At 46.6% G+C, this 18,833-nt stretch overlaps 1 protein-coding gene across 1 annotated transcript in view; it reads left to right on the plus strand.

Moving 5' to 3' along the window:
* The window catches only part of MIB2 (MIB E3 ubiquitin protein ligase 2), a 75,796-nt gene extending 57,080 nt beyond the window's left edge, over window positions 1-18,716 (plus strand). Inside the window, exons 5-19 of the mRNA XM_081923951.1 lie at window positions 25-219; window positions 1,063-1,205; window positions 2,339-2,446; window positions 4,251-4,355; window positions 6,647-6,809; window positions 7,398-7,531; window positions 8,746-8,894; window positions 10,656-10,812; window positions 11,510-11,664; window positions 12,790-12,916; window positions 13,752-13,979; window positions 15,218-15,396; window positions 16,187-16,371; window positions 16,670-16,735; window positions 17,562-18,716. Of these exons, the coding sequence (XP_081780077.1) occupies window positions 25-219; window positions 1,063-1,205; window positions 2,339-2,446; window positions 4,251-4,355; window positions 6,647-6,809; window positions 7,398-7,531; window positions 8,746-8,894; window positions 10,656-10,812; window positions 11,510-11,664; window positions 12,790-12,916; window positions 13,752-13,979; window positions 15,218-15,396; window positions 16,187-16,371; window positions 16,670-16,735; window positions 17,562-17,803 (2,336 nt within the window). The 3' untranslated portion in view covers window positions 17,804-18,716. The remainder of the gene's footprint in view (window positions 1-24; window positions 220-1,062; window positions 1,206-2,338; window positions 2,447-4,250; window positions 4,356-6,646; window positions 6,810-7,397; window positions 7,532-8,745; window positions 8,895-10,655; window positions 10,813-11,509; window positions 11,665-12,789; window positions 12,917-13,751; window positions 13,980-15,217; window positions 15,397-16,186; window positions 16,372-16,669; window positions 16,736-17,561) is intronic.
* The last annotated feature ends 117 nt before the right edge of the window (window positions 18,717-18,833 follow it).

Consider the following 18,833-nt stretch of genomic DNA (forward strand, 5'->3'; position numbering starts at 1 on the left):
CCCTGTTCTTATCCCTGTGGACAGGTGGTGAAGGCAAAGCTGGGCGCGTGGTCGACATCCGTGGCTGGGATGTGGAAACCGGGCGGAGTGTCGCCAGCGTGACGTGGGCCGACGGCACCACAAACGTGTACCGAGTCGGGCACAAGGGGAAAGTGGACCTGAAGTGCGTTGCAGAAGTGACGGGGGGCTTTTACTACAAGGAACATCTCCCCAGATTAGGTACGTGTGTGAAACCCTCTCAGGGAAGGGGGCGGGAAGAGATTTACCCATTGAGTACAGTGGTACCTTAGGTTACATACGCTTCAGGTTACATACACTTCAGGTTACAGATTCTGCTAACTCAGAAATAGTGCTTCAGGTTAAGAACTTTGCTTCAGGATGAGAACAGAAATTGTGCTCCGGCGGTGCGGCAGCAGCAGGAGGCCCCATTAGCTAAAGTGGTGCTTCAGGTTAAGAACAGTTTCAGGTTAAGAATGGACCTCCAGTACGAATTAAGTACTTAACCCAAGGTACCACTGTACGCGCAGTGTAATTTGCACTGCGGTCGTGTTAAAGGGTGGTCTCTAATAGCACACTTTGGGGGTTTTTTTGCACTAACTTAGGGATGTGTTGGGGGAACAAGCTTTCTTAAAAAGCAAAACCAAAACCCATACACCAATTTAGGAGCTGAAGAGAATATCAGGGTGTTGTTCCTTCTAATTCCAGTGCTCCAGCTGTGAGTGCCGTTCATTTTGTAGCCCAAATGGCACCACGTGCAGGTTTTGGGGAATCCAGGGTTTGCAGGAAAAAGGAAAAAGTACTGAAAAGAGGAGGCCCTCCCTAAAAAATTAAAATAAACCCTCTCAAATAAACATGGATTGCTGAGTGATTTCAGAGTGGGTCAGAGAGGAGGGAGTGGAATTGGAACAGTAGCAGCTCCTACATGCAGCATTTTTTTGCCTCTGGTTTTGCTTTTAGAGATTGCCCATCTACCCCAGGATTTAGTTTGTTGTCTGAACACACTCAAGATGCAAAATTGTGCATTCCGCTATCGGCAGCTGCTCTTTCTCTCCTTTTCTCCAGGTAAGCCGGCTGAGTTGCAGAAGAAAGAGAGCACTGAAAGACACCCGTTCCAGCATGGGGACAAAGTGAAATGCCTCTTGGACATCGACATCTTGCGAGAGATGCAGGAAGGGCACGGGGGATGGAACCCAAAAATGGCTGAGGTAGGGGACAGCATTAAAAAAAAAAGAAGGGGGGGGCTTTAAACCTGGGAGGAGGTCCAAAAACAACTCCAGGAGGATTGAGCATGCTCAGTGGCTACAGAATTGTGACTGACTGTTGGTTGGAACAGAATCCTAGACAGGGAGGTCTCCACGCTGCAACATTTTGTTGCAGTTCTCATTTGTGCTATCAATTTTTAAAATAATATATTTTCTACTGCTGCAGGAGGTTGTATTCAGCTAAGCCAGTGCAGTATAGTGGTTAGAGTCCTGGGTTGGATCTAGGAGGAGACAAGGGTTCATATCCCCATTCAACCGTGAAACCCGCTGGGCTAGTTAATCTCTCTCAGCCTAACCTATCTATAGAATGTAAATGTGAAGCAGAAGAAGAAGTTGCACATGGGGAAGACCCATTGAAAGCATTAGACCCAAGTTAATTTCAGTGGGCCTGATCTGAGTAGGATTAACATTGCATACAACTGAAGGAGTGATCCAATTTGTTATTCTGTTAGTGTGCTACTAAAGCTTACTGTTCCCGTTGTGCGTGCGGGTGTAAGAGAAAATTATATGTGCTTGTATGAGAATATTAATGTCTCATGTTACTTTTTAATGGAATAATATGCAGGCATGACTCAATGTACATGGGGGTTACATTCAAAATCCAAATCGTGTATAGTCAAAATACATTGGGTTCAATGGCGGGCGGGATTGCCAAAGTCTTTTTACCCAGAAACCTGCCCCCCTTTCACCCCCTTGTTTGTTGTTGTTGTTGTTGTTGTTGTTTTGTCGAGTGTTTAAAGGTGAATGCACACAAGTTAAATGCAGGTAAGTCGCTTGGAGACTTTGATCACCATTCGCCAGCAAAAGATAAATCTTAAGAAATAATAGTAACTGTGTGAACTTCTGTTTTAAATGTCTGTCGCTTTGATCCATGAATATTATTCTGGCCATGGACTTTAGCAATGAATATTTCAGCAGTTTGGAAATGTGAGCGAGGAGGGGCCAGTGGCTTGCTGCAGGGCAGGCATCCGAAAGTGAAAGCTCGCATTTCTTGCTTTCAAATGGCAACCTTTAATTGTCTCTCTCCTCATCTCCCCGCTCCTCCCCAATACTTCTCCGTTCCTTTCCTTCCAAAGTTCATTGGCCAAACAGGAACTGTGCACAGAATCACAGACAGAGGAGACGTCAGAGTCCAGTTCAATAGCGATACCCGCTGGACGTTCCATCCTGGTGCTTTGACCAAGGTGAGTGCGGCTGACGCATCCTGGCGATGGATCTAAAAAAATGTGCCGTAGTTCATAGATGGATGGGGAGGGAAAGGAGAGGGAATGGGAGGGGAGCCTATTAGCAGGAGAATAACATTTGTTGGCTGATTTATTATTGGGGGGCGTGTGTGTGCTGCAACATGTCACTAATGCAATAGTAGTACATTAATGGTGGATTTGTACTGGACCATCCACATGTCCTTTTGCTTTATTAGTTGTTCCATGATGCTTCCCCAAATGTTATTGCCCCTGCAGATCTTTATTTTGTCCCAGCAAGGGTATATCTCAGTGAGTTATCAAGAATTGGTCATTGTCACATTCGTGGACAATTGTCAGCAAATCCTTCTCCCTCCCCAAGTGACACGTGTGAAGCTGTGTAGAGATACACCGATAAGATGTTGGCAGTCGCTGAATTCTGACGTTCAGCATTTGCTTGCTGTTGTGTCGAAGGAGTGGAGAGAAAGGCGATCTGCTTTCTCTCTGGCTGTCCTTGGCTCCAGCAAAAGTCCCGACAAGCAACTCTTTTTGTCAGTGGCAGTTCTGAGTGCCTTGCTCTTGATAAGGGGTAGTTCCAAAACACTCTGCAAACAAGATCCAGGAACGTCGTAAGTGACAGTGTCCTGGCCAGGACAGCTCCTGCCACACAGCTTGAGTCTTAATGGCAGATTCCTAGTGAGAGGGTGCTCGATGGCATTACCCTCCTCCCTTGCCAATGTCAGTGGCAGTTGTGGCTGTCTCACCCTCCCCACCAGAAGCCCTTTGTTAATCAAAGTGAAGTTTAATCAAAGGAACAAGAAACACATGATTGAAGGAAAAAGCTGGCTACCTGTTGTTTTTTTAAGCAATGGGAAAGCAGTCCCTTCCTGTTTGAACAAGGGCAGTCTCTATTTTGCTTTAGTTTCTATTGAGTATATTGCTCAAGAACTTGGATGGGGGGACCATGACCCCCTATCTGTTGCTGTAAACTCCAGCTCCCCTGACCCATCATTAGCTCTGACCATTAGTCATGCTGGCTGGAGCTGGCTGATGCTTGGAATCCAACAGCATCTGGAGGGCCAAATCTTGTTCCCAATCCCTGGTCTTTAAGAGAACCTAAACACATGTCCGTTTAAAGCACACAGCGTAAAGAGAAAACAGGGGGTCCCCTCACGCAGGAATCAACTAACTTCACTTCCTTTAATTTAAAGGGCATATGTTTGTCTGAAATGCAGCGGGGGGGACCCACATACAGGGATCTATAAACAATGTTAAGAAATGGTAGATACTAGGAGCCTCTCACCTGGCATTCCTTGGGAATTATAAGAAGCCACCAGATCTGTGCAGTTTTGAAAACAGTGGTTGAAACTGAGGCAGCTTTGAAAGGTTCAGTGAGTCCGCCATCTTGAATCAAAATGGCGTCCACAAAAAACCCACTGTAGATTGCTGTGAGTGGCAAGGCTTGGGTTCAAAAACGCCTGGAGGGCTGGGTTAAAAGGCCCTACGAATGTTTACCGAAATCTTACCCAGAGATGGTCACCGTCACCATCCTGCATCTCCGCGGTTAATGCTTGATGGTTTTAGCTGTCTATAAAATATAATAGCAATAATTAATAATAATACTTATATAATTATGTGTACCCCATCCATCTGGGTTGCCCCAGCTGCTCTGGGCAGCTGTGTATATTATATTATTTTATAATATAAAATATATTATATATATCTCTCTCTCTCTTCCTTTCCTATGACTCCTTTCTCCTCAACACACCGAAAAGAAAAAAGCTTCTGATTTTCTTTTTCCTTGTAGCTCAACACCTTTTGGGTTGATGATGTTGTCCGGGTGATAGATGATATGGAAAGAATCAAGCAGTTGCAAGCTGGTCACGGGGAGTGGACTGATGAAATGACCCCTGTGAGTGTCCTTCTATTCCAAGACAGCGCAATTACTTAAAACAATCCAGTCCATGCTTTCCCCTCTCCCCTCTCCCCTGGTGTGTTAAAATTCGAATGCAGCTCTCCAAACTTTTAACAGCTGCCACCATGTTTTAAACAAGAGCAGTGAGGGCTGATGGACCAGTAGGGGAAGGGCTCACTGGTAGATCATCCGCTTTGCATGCAGGAGGTCCCAAGTTCAGTCCCTAGCATCACTGGGAGAGGCAGCTGTCTGAAACCCTGGAGAGCTGCTGCCAGACAGTGCAGACAGTACTGAGTTAGATGGACCAATGGTCTTGATTCTGCATCAGGCAGCTTCCAGTGTTCCTAACATCAGCTCTGCCCACTGATTGGCTTCTGCCCAAGCTGACCCTGGCAAAGGGGTCTTCAATCCCACCTTGCCCACTACAAAATCTTTGCCTTATTATGTCCCCCAGCCAGTGTGGTATAGTGATTAGAGCAGTGGTGGCCAAACTTGGCCCTCCAGCTGTTTTTAGGCTACAACTCTCATCATCCCTAGCCAAGGGCCTTCTCGGTAGTGGCACCCTCCCTGTGGAACGCCCTCCCACCAGATGTCAAAGAGAACAACAACTACCAGACTTTTAGAAGACATCTGAAGGCAGCCCTGTTTAGGGAAGCTTTTAATGTTTGGTGTATTACAGTATTTTAATATTTTTTTGGAAGCCCCCCAGAGTGGCTGGGAAGCCCAGCCAGATGGGCGGGGTATAAATAATAAATTATTATTATTATTATTATTATTATTATTTACAGGACCAGGGATGATGGGAATTGTAGTCCCAAAACAGCTGGAGGGCCAAGTTTTGCCACCACGGGGTTAGAGGGTCAGGCTAACACCTGGGAGATCAGGGTTCAAATCCCCACACAGCCATGAAGCTCACTTGGGCCAGTCATTGCTTCTCAGCCTATCCTACCTCACAGGGTTGTTGTGGGGATTAAATGAGGAGGTGGGGGGAACCTCATATGCCAGCTTGAGCACCTTGGAGAAAATAGGTGGGATATAAATGAAATGAAATAAATAAAACACTGTTTCCCAGCCGACACACAAGAAAAAGCATTCAGCGCTCACTTCCTGCACGCAAAATATTTTTGGATGCAACATTTTATTTTGTTAATTCAGGAGACATGTTCATATTTCCTCAGAGGTATGTCCCACTTTGTTCAGTGAGGCTTACTCCCTAGTGAATGGGTTTCTTTTTTTCCTTTTTTTACGATTGCAGTCTGACTTGATTAATTGGTTTGATAAATCAATTTTTAAAAAACCTCCCAAGTGTACACTGCATACAATTTCTTTACTTTGTTCAGCAAGGCTTGCTCCCTAGTCAACAGTCTCATGGTCAAGTGAACAATATATACATTTTGTTAAGTAAATGAATCATAAAATGTCAATGTGATGGTGGTGTTTTTTAAAAAAGGATTACAGCCTTGCTCAAATGATTAGAATAAATCCATTTTTTAAAAATCTCCAAAGCCTTCATTATGACATCTAAAATCAAAGAATGATTTCTCCCCCCTCTCCCTTTTCATTTGCATGCAGGATTTTGAGTTGTGTGCAGATTCACTGCATCCATTTTTAATTGATTGGATCGCTGATTCATTCAGCAAGACATTTTAAAAACCTGGTAACAGCCCTAAAGGGGGAAGCATTCAAAAATATGACCACTATCTCACATTCAACCCGCAAATCGTGACTTGTTCCACCCTTCTTGAGTTTTTGCACAGCCAGTATATTATTCTATAGCGCTTCATGGTTTTGTTTTTTTTCTGAGAAGGAGCTGAATGACACATATACCCTTTTAAAAAGTGGCTGACTTCTCCTTGCATTAAGGCTTTGCTGTCTTGGAATCCCATGTCCCAGGTGTGGGGGACCTTTGGCCCTCCATATTGCTGAACTGCCAGCTCCCATTATCCCTCTGACCATTGGTCAAGCTTGCTAGGGCTGATGGGAGTTGTAGTTCAGCAGCAAGTGAAGGTTCCCCACACCTGCTATATATTGCTCAGTGGCTATGGAATTTTGACTTGACAGTTGTGGGGAGGGGCGATGGAATGGTATATCCTGGAAAGGGGCATGGCTGGCCGGCCAGTGAAATGGATGGCACATTCTTCAAAAGGACATGGCTGGCTGGAAACAGGAGTACTCCACAATGTAATGTTCTGCTGCTTTTCTTACCTAGACAGAACAAAAAGGATGAATAACAACAAGGAGTTTTCCCCCCCACCCCTCACGTTTCAATTTTCCCTTTCCCTTTGCAGACCCTGGGGCACATTGGCAAGGTGATCAAAGTGTTTGGAGATGGGGACTTGCGGGTGTCTTTTGCAGGCCAGTCCTGGACCTTCAACCCCGCTTGCCTGACGGCTTACCAGAGGGAGGAAGATGCAAACCTCATGACCACCGAAGATGCCAAGGAATCTAAAAGTGAGGAGTCTGAAAGGAAAGCAGTAGGCAGCTTAGGAGGGAGGGGGAAAGCCTTTTAATCATCTGTACAGTGGTACCTCGGGTTACATACGCTTCAGGTTACATACGCTTCAGGTTACAGACTCCTCTAACCCAGAAATAGTACCTCGGGTTAAGAACTTTGCTTCAGGATGAGAACAGAAATCGTGCTCTGGTGGTGCGGCGGCAGCAGGAGGCCCATAGGCTAAAGTGGTGCTTCAGGTTAAGAACAGTTTCACGTTAAGAATGGACCTCCGGAATGAATTAAGTACGAAACCAGAGGTACCACTCTATCTATCTATCTACTTTTCTGTCTATAAAACGCCCCCTAATTGAGGGGCTCAAATTTAAGAAAATGGGGGGAGATGGCACAGAATTGTTGAGCTTTTTTGGGGGGAGGGAATATCCACGGTTGTTGAGCAATTGGGGAGGAGGGGAAGTGGAACCGAATATCACTCAACCAACTGGGAGACGCACGCCAAATTGCCAAAGCAGAAGCCAATCCAAAGCAGCCCTTGCCGCATGGAAAAGTACGTTAATTGGAGGACTATTTCCCATCTCTCCAAACAGGCACGCTGCTCTCTGTGCTGGGAAGGTTGCTGAACCAAAAGATGGAAGCGGACAGCCCGGGGCGCCTGGTCATAGAGGCTGCACATGGAAATGCACCCAAGGTCCGGGATTTGGTTCAGAAATATCCCGACAAGGCAAGTTGTCTCTGGCAACGGGGCAGATATTGTATTTTTTAAATATCTTTAAACTTTGTGTGTGTGTGTGTGTGTGTTCAAAGTATTTATTTATTAAAAAATAATCGCTGGGTTACAGCCAACGCTAGCCCTACTCATAGCAGAACTCTTGAAATCTGAGTAGCTCCTAGGTTCAGAAGCGGCAATGCCTCTGCGTTACCATTCACTCACAACGGCAGGAGGAGGAAAGAGGTCTTTTCCATTCGCAAAATTTATATACCACTTTATTGTGTTAAACAAAGAGAGAGTTTTGAAGAAGTTTACAAAAAGGATAAAGCAATATTGGTGAAAACAATTAAAACAACTGTTTAGAACGTGGGTAGGCAAACTAAGGCCTGGGGGCCATATCCGGCCCAGTCGCCTTCTAAATCTGGCTCGCGGACAGTCCGGGAATCAGCCTGTTTTTACATTAGTAGAATGTGTGCTTTTATTTAAAATGCATCTCTGGGTTATTTGTGGGGCCTGCCTGGTGTTTTTACATTAGTAGAATGTGTGCTTTTATTTAAAATGCATCTCTGGGTTATTTGTGGGGCATAGGAATTCGTTGTTATTTTTTCCAAAATATAGTCTGGCCCCCCACAAGGTCTGAGGGACAGTGGACCGGCCCCCTACTGAAAAAGTTTGCTGACCCCTGGACATTAAAAAAACAACAACCCAATAGTGGGTTGTATCCAGTTATCAGATGTAAATGCAAACAACAGTAAGAACCTAAGTAGAGCCCTGCAGGTAGATTAGACTAAAGGTCCATCTGGTCCAGCATCTTTTTCTCACAGATGCCCGCCGGATGCCTTCAGGGAAGCCTGTAAATGCCGCAGCAACACTCTCCCCAGTTGACTCCCAGGAACTGGTATTCAGGGGAACTCGCGAGAACTTTTAGCAAAGCGGCACCAGCAATTTAGAACATCGTTCCCCTTGAAACCAGACAGACACCTGCACTTCTGCTATTTCGTCACCTGCAGTAAACTGTTTCATTTTGACGAGTTTTTTCTTTTTTAAAAAAAGAAAAAAATAATTAAATGTTAGAGAATTAATTTCATTCAGTGTCAGTCACCCCGTTCTGTAAATTTATTGGTCTTCATAATTTCATTATTTTTATGTTGTTGTTGCTTTGAGTTGGCTGTTTATCAACCTTCTTGTTGAATAAATGAAACGATGACCCTACCTTTTCTCATCAGGTTGACGTCAAAAACCAAGGCAGGACAGCCTTGCAAGTGGCCTCTTACCTGGGACAGGTGGAAGTGGTGAAGATCCTGTTGCAGGCCCATGCCAACATCAACTTGTGGGACGAGGAAGGAGACACGGCTCTGCATTATGCAGCATTTGGGTAGGTGGTGACCCTGGAGAACAGCTGTCGCTCAATGTGTGCACTCGGCCTTCTTAGTCCAATGGAAGTATGTCCACCATGTGGCACTGCCCGCCTTCTTACTCACAAGCAATCAGGGCGTAGCTCTGTCTGTCTTTGCTCTTGCTCTGCCTCCCATTGGTCTACCTGCCTTCCTCCCTGTCAACTTCAGAGGGAACCAGCCACCACTGACTTAAAACCCCTGGACTTAACCCCTGAGGAATAAATGTTTGTAATATGAATCTAGGAACAGCTCCAAAAAGTTCTTCTAAGTCCTCCTTGCCAATCACAGCAGGCCTAGTTCTAATAATAGCCTGTTCTATTTATATATCAGAAAAAGCCTAAATATGGCAGTACAATTTATTTATTTGAAACTGCTTTTGTAGGGTGACAGTCCTACTCAGAGTAGACCCACTGAAGTTAATAGGTGCAACCAACATGGGTTCAGCCATTTCAATGGGTCTGCTCCAAGGAGTACTTCAATGTACACTTTTTTCTTGCATTGTAAAATTGCTTTGAGACAGCTTCCCTTGTCTTAAGGCAGAGGTTTTCAAAGGGTGTGGCAGGAGGGAATAGCAAACGTGGCAGGAAGATTCAAGGACAATCAAAGAAACATTTAAACATTTCAGTGTTTCTGCACTGATACTATGGTATCAAAATAATTCTTTTTAATTTGCAGAATATGGATAGATGTATTTTCAAAATGAGAGCAAGGGCATTGGCTACTCTTTTACAGTTCTCCATGACATACTGTTGTGAACAGGGATTTTCAACTCTGACAAATAGGAGAGATCAGAAAAGAGAGAGGCTTCTTCGTGTTGATAAGGAGTTTGTTTCAGATTAGACCTAATATTAATGAGCAAAAACAAGCTTACACCTCTTCTTGAGTTTGTATACATATTTAAGGTACAGACTCGTTTAGAATTATACTTTGGGAATGATTCGTGTTCTTGTTTTAGACTTTCTAGATGCCCCATGTTCATATTATAAAGTAGTTGTGTTCTGTGTTATAAATCATGACGGCTAGGAGTTATTTCTTGTTTTCCGATGTATTCCTTATCAATTTAAAAATTGATATTAGTGCGGTGGGAGCACAATTTTTATTCTGAAACCGTGACCCAGAGAAAAAAGTTTGAGAACCACCATCTTTTTATATATTTTTATTTATGATTTTCAGTTTCATACATTTCAATTATTATACAATCCTTTTAACATTTAAAACCTGTCTTCCTTCCCCCCTCTTTCTGCAATTCCTTAAATTTATTCTTAATATTTTCTGCATATCCAAATTAGTTTGCTCATTTATTCATCAACATTAAATATATACTCTTACAAAACTGCAGGTTATTACAATAATCCTGCCAATGTTCTTATCTGTTTACGGTCTGTCTGTAAATATTCCAAAAACCATTTCCATTGTTTTATATCTTGATTTCTTATTTTTCCGGTAAGTTTTGCCATTTCTGCATCTTCCATAAGTTTTTGTATCCATCTGAGAACCACTGTCTTAAGGGAAGGGCTGTATCTCAGAGCAAGAGTGTTTGAAGGTCCCACATTCATTCCCAGCATTTCCCAGGGGGAGATGCCTGCTTGAAACCCTGGAGAGCTGCTGCCCGTCAGTGCAGACAATATTGAACCATATGGAACAATGGTTTGCCTCAGCAGAAGGCAGCTTTTGGTGTTCCTCAACGTCTGTACTCTGTCACTCTTTCCTCTTGACTTTTCACCCCTCTCGCTGTCCAGGAACCAAGCAGACGTGGCCCGCTTCCTGGTCAGCAAAGGGGCCAACGGCGATCTCCGGAACAACGCCAAGTGCACAGCCCTGTACATTGCCGTCAACAAAGGCTTCACGGAGGTCGTGCAGGCCCTGTGCGAGCACAACTGCGACGTCAACCTGCCGGTGGGTTTTGTTTCGTTTTTTTAATCTTTGCATTTGCATTCTGACTCATGGAATCATAGAATTATATTGAGTTGGAAGGGACCCTGGTGCAGGAAATTTGCAGCTGCCCCACGTGGGGATCGAACCTGTGACCTTGGTGTTATCGGCACCACGCTCTAGCCAACTGAGCTGGTTGGGGGGGAGGCATGTTGTGCTGTGGAATCTTTGTGCCCATCGGTGAAGTGGAGATGATCTGAGCAGCTAACAGGCAAGGGCGTTACGGATTGAGAGAGGTAGGCACCTACAGTGATAGCGGCAAGCTTAGAGGACATCAACAGGGGTTTAGGCACACTGACGGAGGGGAAGGCTGTCATTGGCTGCTGCTCAGGGCATTAATGGTGTCCCTGAATACTGCCAGGAATCTTGGAGTGTGGGAAGAGCTGTTGTGCCCGGGTCCTGCTTGCAGACTTCCAGTTGGCGACTGCTGAGAGCAGGATGCAGGACTTAGATAGGCCTTTGACTGGATCCAGCAGCCGGGGGATCTTCTTGTGTTCTTATTCACTGTACTCTTCCTGGGTGGCTTTGAAAAGGGGTGATGGGTAAATTCACAGAGGATCAGTCTATCAGCGGCTGCTAGCCACGATGTCTCTGTTCTTCCCTCCCCTCTTGGAGACACCTGACAGAGATTTTGTGTACCGTCCCGCCTGTCCCCCTCAAGGATTCGTACGGCGACACCCCCCTCCATTACGCCATCACGGCCGACTTCAAGTGCATCATCGAGGCCCTCACCGAAGTCCCCAACATCGATTTCACCATCCAGAACCAACAAGGATTCAATCTGTTGCAGCATTCGGCTCTGAAGGGGAACAAGCTGTAAGCAAAAGAGTGAAATGAACTTAAGCAATTTTAAAAAATTATTTATACATTTCCCACAATTCTTATATACGTACGTAAAATGTTATCCATCGCAAGTCACTTAAGCATAGTGACAATGGGGAGCGGTGAACAAACTGCGTTAGGTGACATTTTTCCTCAAAGCAATATGTGGACTTATTTTGTCATGCTTTAAATTACGGCCGTACCTCAGAAGTCGAACGAAATTTGTTCTGGAAGTCTGTTTGACTTCTAAAACATTCGGGAACCAAGGCGCAGCTTCCGATTGGCTGCAGGAAGTGCAGGGGTGGGGTGGTCTCTGAGCTCTGACAAAACCTCTTCCTTGCCTGGAGGGAAGATAGAGAGTGTATTCAACAAGGCCTACCTCCCATGCACAGGTAAAATTGGCATTTGCTGCCCCGCCCATTTTTGCCTCTGGCCCCGCCCACCACTGCCATGTGGGCATCTAGGAAGGTTGTTCAGAGGGGAATGCAGCAACTCAGGAAAGCTTTCCCCCATTAAGGCTGCTGAGCCACAGCAGTTCCTAAATCAGTGTTCCCTGAACGTAGGTCTCCAGCTGTTTTGGGACTACAATTCCCATCATCCCTGACCACTGGTCCAGCTAGCTAGAGATGATGGGAGTTGTAGTCCAGAAACAGCTGGAGACCCAAGTTTGGGAAACAATGTTTTAAATAATATTCCTCCTCCTTTAAGACTCGAGCATAGGGAATATTTTCTATTCCAGATGTTGCTGAACTACAACTCCCATCAGCCCCAGAAAACATGACTGATAATCAGGGGTTATGAGAGATGTCATTCAGCAACATCCAGAGAGCCAAAGGTTCCCTCACGCTTGTTTTAGCTCACCTGTGGTAAACCCAAAACCTCCCTTCTCCTCTCTTAATTTCAGTTCCTGGGAAGATCAGTGCACATTCTCTTGCTCTTCTGCCTCTCATTTTTCTGCTTGTTGGACTGTGTCACTTCCAGCAGCCACCATTTAGTAAACACTGAGTTGGCAATGCATGCTTGCCCTTTGAGACATCCAGTGCCCTAGACATGCTCCCTCTTTTTTCTTTTCTCCTTCCCCTCCCACCCCGCTTGGCTCTGATCTTTCCCACCTCCCAGAGCCATCAAGAAGATCCTGGCAAGAGCCCGGCAGCTGGTTGACGCTAAGAAGGAAGATGGCTTCACCGCCCTGCATCTCGCTGCCTTGAACAACCACAAGGAGGTGGCGGAGATCTTAATCAAAGAGGTAAGCAGCAGGGAAATCAATATAAGGGCGTAATAAGAGCCCTGCCGGATCAGCCCAGTGGCCCATCTTAGTCCAGCAACCTGATCTCACAGTGGCCAACCGGATGAAGCTTTCAAGCTGGACCTGAGAGCCTTCTCCTTGAATTTGTCTCATCCTTTTAAAGCCATCCAATTTGGCGGCCCACACGACATCTTGCGGGGGATGAATTCCTGAGCTCCGAATTCCCCAGCATTCAGCCTCATTGGGTGACTCTGAGCTCTAGTATTATGGGGTGGCGGTAGAGGTGGAACTTAGCCATCATAAGTTGGGCCTTTCCTTATCCTCTCATTCATCGTACTCCCGGGCCGCTTTAAAAGGAGAGAGTGATGTTGCAATTCAAGTCTTCTGGGCTTCCCACTGCGGCATTTCATTAGCCGCTGTGAGAACAGGACACTGGACTAGATGGGCCTTTGGCCTGATCCACCAGCCAGGCTCCTCTTGCGAGTAGCAACAAGGGAGAGCTGTTGTCTTCAAGGATTTCCCACTGGTCAGCCACTGGCAAGAACAGGAGGCTGTAGACTAGATGAGCCTTTGGCCTGATCCAGATTCCATCTCGCACACGCAAGCAGCAACCCATATTCCCTCGCTGGGGGCAGAGTCCAGAGCCTGCTTTCTTGCAGCGCTGCAGGCCCGGAAAGACAAACAATCAGAGCTGAGCGATGTGGAGAAGGAGCCAAGTTCTGCAAACTGGAACCGTGGCGTCGTCTTGGCAAGCCGAGCGCCGCTGCTGTCTTTCTTCCACCCTCAACCCGACCAGCATGCCCACGGCCTCCGCATACCCCGTTCCCTTTTTCAGGGCCGTTGCGACATCAACCTCAAGAACAACCGCAACCAGACCCCGCTGCACTTGGCCGTCACGCAAGGCCACATGGAGATGGTGCAGCTGCTGGTGAGCGAGGGCTGTGATGTCAACGCGGAGGACGAGGACGGTGACACGGCCATGCACATCGTCCTGGAAAGGGAGCACCTGATGTCCATCGTGGCCAAGGAGCAAGAGGAGGGAGAGGAAAGCCTCTTATCCAAGGTATGTGTGTGAGAGAGAAAGGGAGATTCTGAACCAATCTCCTAGAACCAGTTGCCTAGATCTTAGATGGGTTTTACTGTATTGCATCTTTCGAAAAGGAGAACATAGGAGGTTCTTCCCCAAGTCCAGCCAGTGGTCCCTCAAGCTCAGTGTTGTCTACACTGGCTGGCAGCGGCTTTCCCCAGCCCTCCCTGGAAACAGGGGTTGAACCTGGGTCCTTCTGCCTGCAAGGCAGAGGCTCTCTCACTGAGCTATAGCCCTTCCCTTAAGAGACAGGAACATTGGAAGCTGCCGTGTATTGAATCAAACCATTGGTTTGGCTCAGTATTGTCTACACTGACCAGCAGCAGCTCTTCAGGGTTTTCAGACAGAGAGTCTCTCCTTCCTCTGCCTGGAGATTCCAGGGATTGAACCTGCCTGCGTCTGCAAGGCAGATGCTCTGCCACTGAGCTACAGCCCATTAGATGTAGGAAGCTGCATTATTTTGAGTGAGACCATTGGCCCATTTTGCTCAGTGTTGTCTACACTGACTGGCAGCAGCTGTCCTGGATTTCAGACTGGGGATAATTCACAGCCGTACCTGGAAATTGAATCTGCAACCTTCAACACGCCAGGCTTGATTGCTCTGCCACTGAGCTACAGCTCTTCCCCGATGCAGAGGCCCGATTAACATGTAAGAGGGACGGTCACTCTGTATGAAATGCAAGTTGTGGTCCAACAGGATCTGAAAGGCCGCAGATCCCCATCTACAACCTAATTGCGTCTAAATTGTGTTTTAGATACGAATGGCTGCATTGTCTTTTTTGTGTGTGTGGGTGTCTTCTTCAGCATGTCATTGATACAACAATTGTGTATTTGCGGTGGATATCAACTGGTCCCATCCACATACCATTCTTGCAGCCTGGAGGGGGCAACTCTTGCACTATAGCACAACAAAAGTAGGAACCCCCCCCCAAAAAAAACCCCCAACATTTGTGGTGTAAAAAAGTTGCAGGATTTCAGCAGTAAGTGACAGGGTATACACTGATTGGAAATAAAAGCAGCATGTCCTCCTCAAAACTTTTTCAGATGCAAAATATATAGTAGATTTATTTTATGCTTTTATGGAAGCTGCTTTCTTAGGACACTTTCCCTAAAAGGGGGCTAATGAGTATTTTAATTCTTTGACAACTATAACATGTATAACAAATGTTTAAAACCAATTTTTATTTTTTTTACTTCTCCACTGCACATTTTAGCTCCAGGCCTCTGGCTTCCTTGGAAATCTTGAGCTGAACGTGGGGGCGGCCATCGCGTGCTACTTAGCTCAAGAAGGCGCCGACGTCAATTACGCCAACCACAGGGGGAAGTCCCCCCTTGACCTCGTTTCGGACGGAAGTATAGCGCAGCTCATCAAGAACTTCTCCCAAAAATTCAGGTAGGACCAGCCCCATCCTCTCCCGGTTTGACTTCTCTCCTTGACTTCAGCATGTCATCGTTCCAGGGCCCCCTCTCCTCATTCTTTGTTGAAATGCTCTATGCAAGCTGTGACCCAACTCTTTGCCCGCAAAGTATATGTCCTCAAAAATCTGTGGTGCACAAAACGCTGCTCTTCCTTCTCCATTCTTGTTTGCACTGTTCAGCCCCCAGCCCTTGACTTGCCCGTGAACACTAGGACTGGACACCCGCTCTCCCTCCTGTTCTGGCAGAGGGTGGACCAAAAACTTCTCTCTGGGAGCAAGCGCGACAGTGGCTGATTTAAGCGCCTTCCCCTTCCATTGATGGGATGGAGTTAACACACTTTGTGGCCCTCTCCCTCCCTTTCTGCCATAGGAGCCAACTCCCAAGGTTCCGTAGAGCTCCTGCCCCCACAATAACATATTTGAGGGGGCTGCCCCCCCCTGCAAAATTAATGGGCTTTTCCATTCAAATGATGTGCGTGCTCTGTGTCATGTGATTGATTATGCGGGGCAGGGCTCACCTGGCCCCCACAATATTTTATTCAGGTTGGCACCCCTGCTTTCTGCACTTGTAGAGGCGGCAGCCATTTTGTGTCACGCCGCGCCCCCACGGCAGCCATCTTGTTTTGTGCTGTGCTGCCACGGCGGCCATTTTGTGGCTGGCGCCCGCAGCGCTCTCTCTCGGCATTCATTATTGCGGATGCTCGCCCAGCTTCAGACCTGACGCCTAGATCTTCTCTGTGTCTCTTCCGCTTTTGGCACCTGCAGGGAGCAGCAGGACCCTTCGGAGAACTCCACGGTGGTGTGCAGCCAGAGGCGAGTGCACACGACCCCCAACACCATGACCAACCTCAGCGTGGCGAAGGTGGCAGCTCCCTCCGAGTGCCTGGTCTGCTCTGAGCTGGCGCTGCTCATCCACTTCTCCCCTTGTCAGCACAGCATCGTATGTGAAGGTACAAAGGGAGCACGTCATCTTTGATCCCTGAGGGCATACCTTTTCTTTTCCTGTTTGCGCTTCCTCCCTGAGGTGCTGTAAAGCAAAATTCCACCGAAATGGGGAGAGGCCCAGGGTTCAAATCCCTGCCTCTCAGCCCTAACCTCCCTCACAGGGTGGGTGTGAGGATAAAATGGGGAGAGGGAAACACCATGTAGGCCCCCTTGAGCTCCTTGGAGGAAGAAGGCGGGGTGTGAACATAATAAATAAATAAACCGGCCCCTGTTCCAACCATTTCCCCCTCTCCTCGTCCTTAGAATGTTCCAGAAGAATGAAGAAATGCATCAAATGCCAAATGACAATTACGAAGAAGCTAAAGCAAGGTGAGGACAGTTCGTTGTAAACTCTTACGTTAAGGTGTGTTGAATTTTTCAAATCCCAAATTCCAGGAAAGAGGGGTGCTGAAAAGGTGTAACGTGACTTGGGAATTCAAAATATATTTTGGTTAAATTAATATAATTTAGCTTTTCTTGGTAAGCAAAATGTGTGTAAAATTGCATAGAAATCATTCAAAATGATTGCCACGTACTTGCAGTTATAATATATTCAATATTATTATCATTTGTTATTATTTAGCGTCACCTGACATTTTCAGAGGGTAAAATTTGGTTTTCTGAGAGCAGTTCGTGTGCTTTTTAATCAGATGTGGATTCACCAAGCTTAGATGTTGCCCAGTCACAAAAATAGTAGCAGATCTGATTTCCCTCCTACCCAGAAGCAAATTTTTAAGATCCCTTCACTGAATTAAAAATTAAATCCCGCTCCCTAAAACGACAAACGCAAAACATAGAGAATATGGACGTGGGAAGAGGGAAAGGCCTGTAGTTCAGTGGCAGAGCATCTCCCTTTCATGCTGGGCTGGGATAGCTCAGTCGGTAGAGCATGAGACTCTTTGTCTCGGGGTCTTGGGTTCGAGTTCCACGTCGAGCGAAAGATTCCTGCACTGCAGGGGGGTTGGGCTAGATGACCCTCGCGGTCCCTTCCAAGTCTACAATCCTATAATTCTACCCGGAAGGCCACAAGCTCAATCCCCGGCGTCTCCAGATCAGGCTAGGAAATCTAAACTTGTCTGCAGTCGCAGAGAGCTTCTGCCGGCCCATGCAGACAGCACTGAACCCTGACTTTCTCTCCCTCTCTTCCCTCGAACAGACAGCACGGAGGTGGAGTGCGTTTCTGGTTCGGAATCCACCGGCCAACAGAAGCTGATGGAAGACCTCCAGAACCGCTACCGGCAGATGGAGGAGCGGATCACCTGCCCCATTTGCATCGATAACCAAATCAAACTGATCTTCCAGTGCGGGCATGGGTCATGCCAGGAGTGCAGCGCCGCCCTTTCCGTCTGCCCCATTTGCCGGCAGACCATCCGGGAAAGGATACACATCTTTGTTTGAAGACGGCTCGCTCTTCCTTCTCTGCCCTGCCGCAAACCCACCCTCCCTCTTAATTTCTTTGTTTTCCCCCTTTTGGGATGAGAATCGCAACCGGCCTGTTTCTTAATAGCCACGAAGGAATGTGAGAGAGGCAGTTGGTGATGGGAGAATCATGAGATTTGGGGCCCCCTGAATCCCAAGGCTTTTATCGTTCCCCCTCCCCTTTTTAAGACTAACTAGAATAAGCGTGGCTGTGGGCCACAAGGCAGACTGGACGCAACTGTGGGGTGCTGTGTATGGAAGCCCACGAGGGCCAAAAACGGTGGTCTGCAGCGAGAAAGACCTCTTGGTGTAGCGCGTGAACTCTTTTTCCTTCTTCGTAGCCTTATCCAGCTTCTGAAGGGACAAAAATACACGATCTTCCAAAATAGAGAGAGAGAAAGAAAAGACAAGCACGTTTCTTTCAGTTCCGTGGAGGGTGGGAAACTGGGGATGGGGGGGGCAAGGAAAGCAATATTCTTGCACTTTAAAAAATGGTGGAGGGTAAATTGAGTTCCTCCTTTCCTGGAGAGAGGGGCAGGCCTCGTTGGAGAGAGGACGATCACAACCAAATATTCCACACATTCCCCTCCCCGACGCCGCCTTCCAGTTTAGAGAATCTCTATTTTAACAAAGCCATGATCCAATATGATAAATGGTGATGGACAGAGATTGTGTGTGTGTGTGTATGAGAGAGAGAGAGAGAGAGAGGGGGGGGTGCAGGTACTGACTAACCCCCCCAAAAAACACTGAAACAGAAATATTCTTCTATGTTGAAGTGCAAATGTTTTTATTTCTTCAAAATGCCCAAAATGCCACACGCAGGTGTTTTCCAATGAGAGAGTTCTATTAAAAGTCGAAGAATTACAATGAAAAATGAAAAATGAATTGACAATTTCCCCCCTCCATCCCACCCTTGATTTAAGACATTTTCCATATCCCACTCCCCGGCCATGCCTAGTGCAAATGATTCACTGTGCAATGTTTAACACTGTCCTTGTGATTAAAGGGA

This window comes from Podarcis melisellensis (assembly GCF_964234715.1).
Source record: "Podarcis melisellensis genome assembly, chromosome: 8".
NCBI classification, from domain to species: Eukaryota; Metazoa; Chordata; class Lepidosauria; order Squamata; family Lacertidae; genus Podarcis; species Podarcis melisellensis.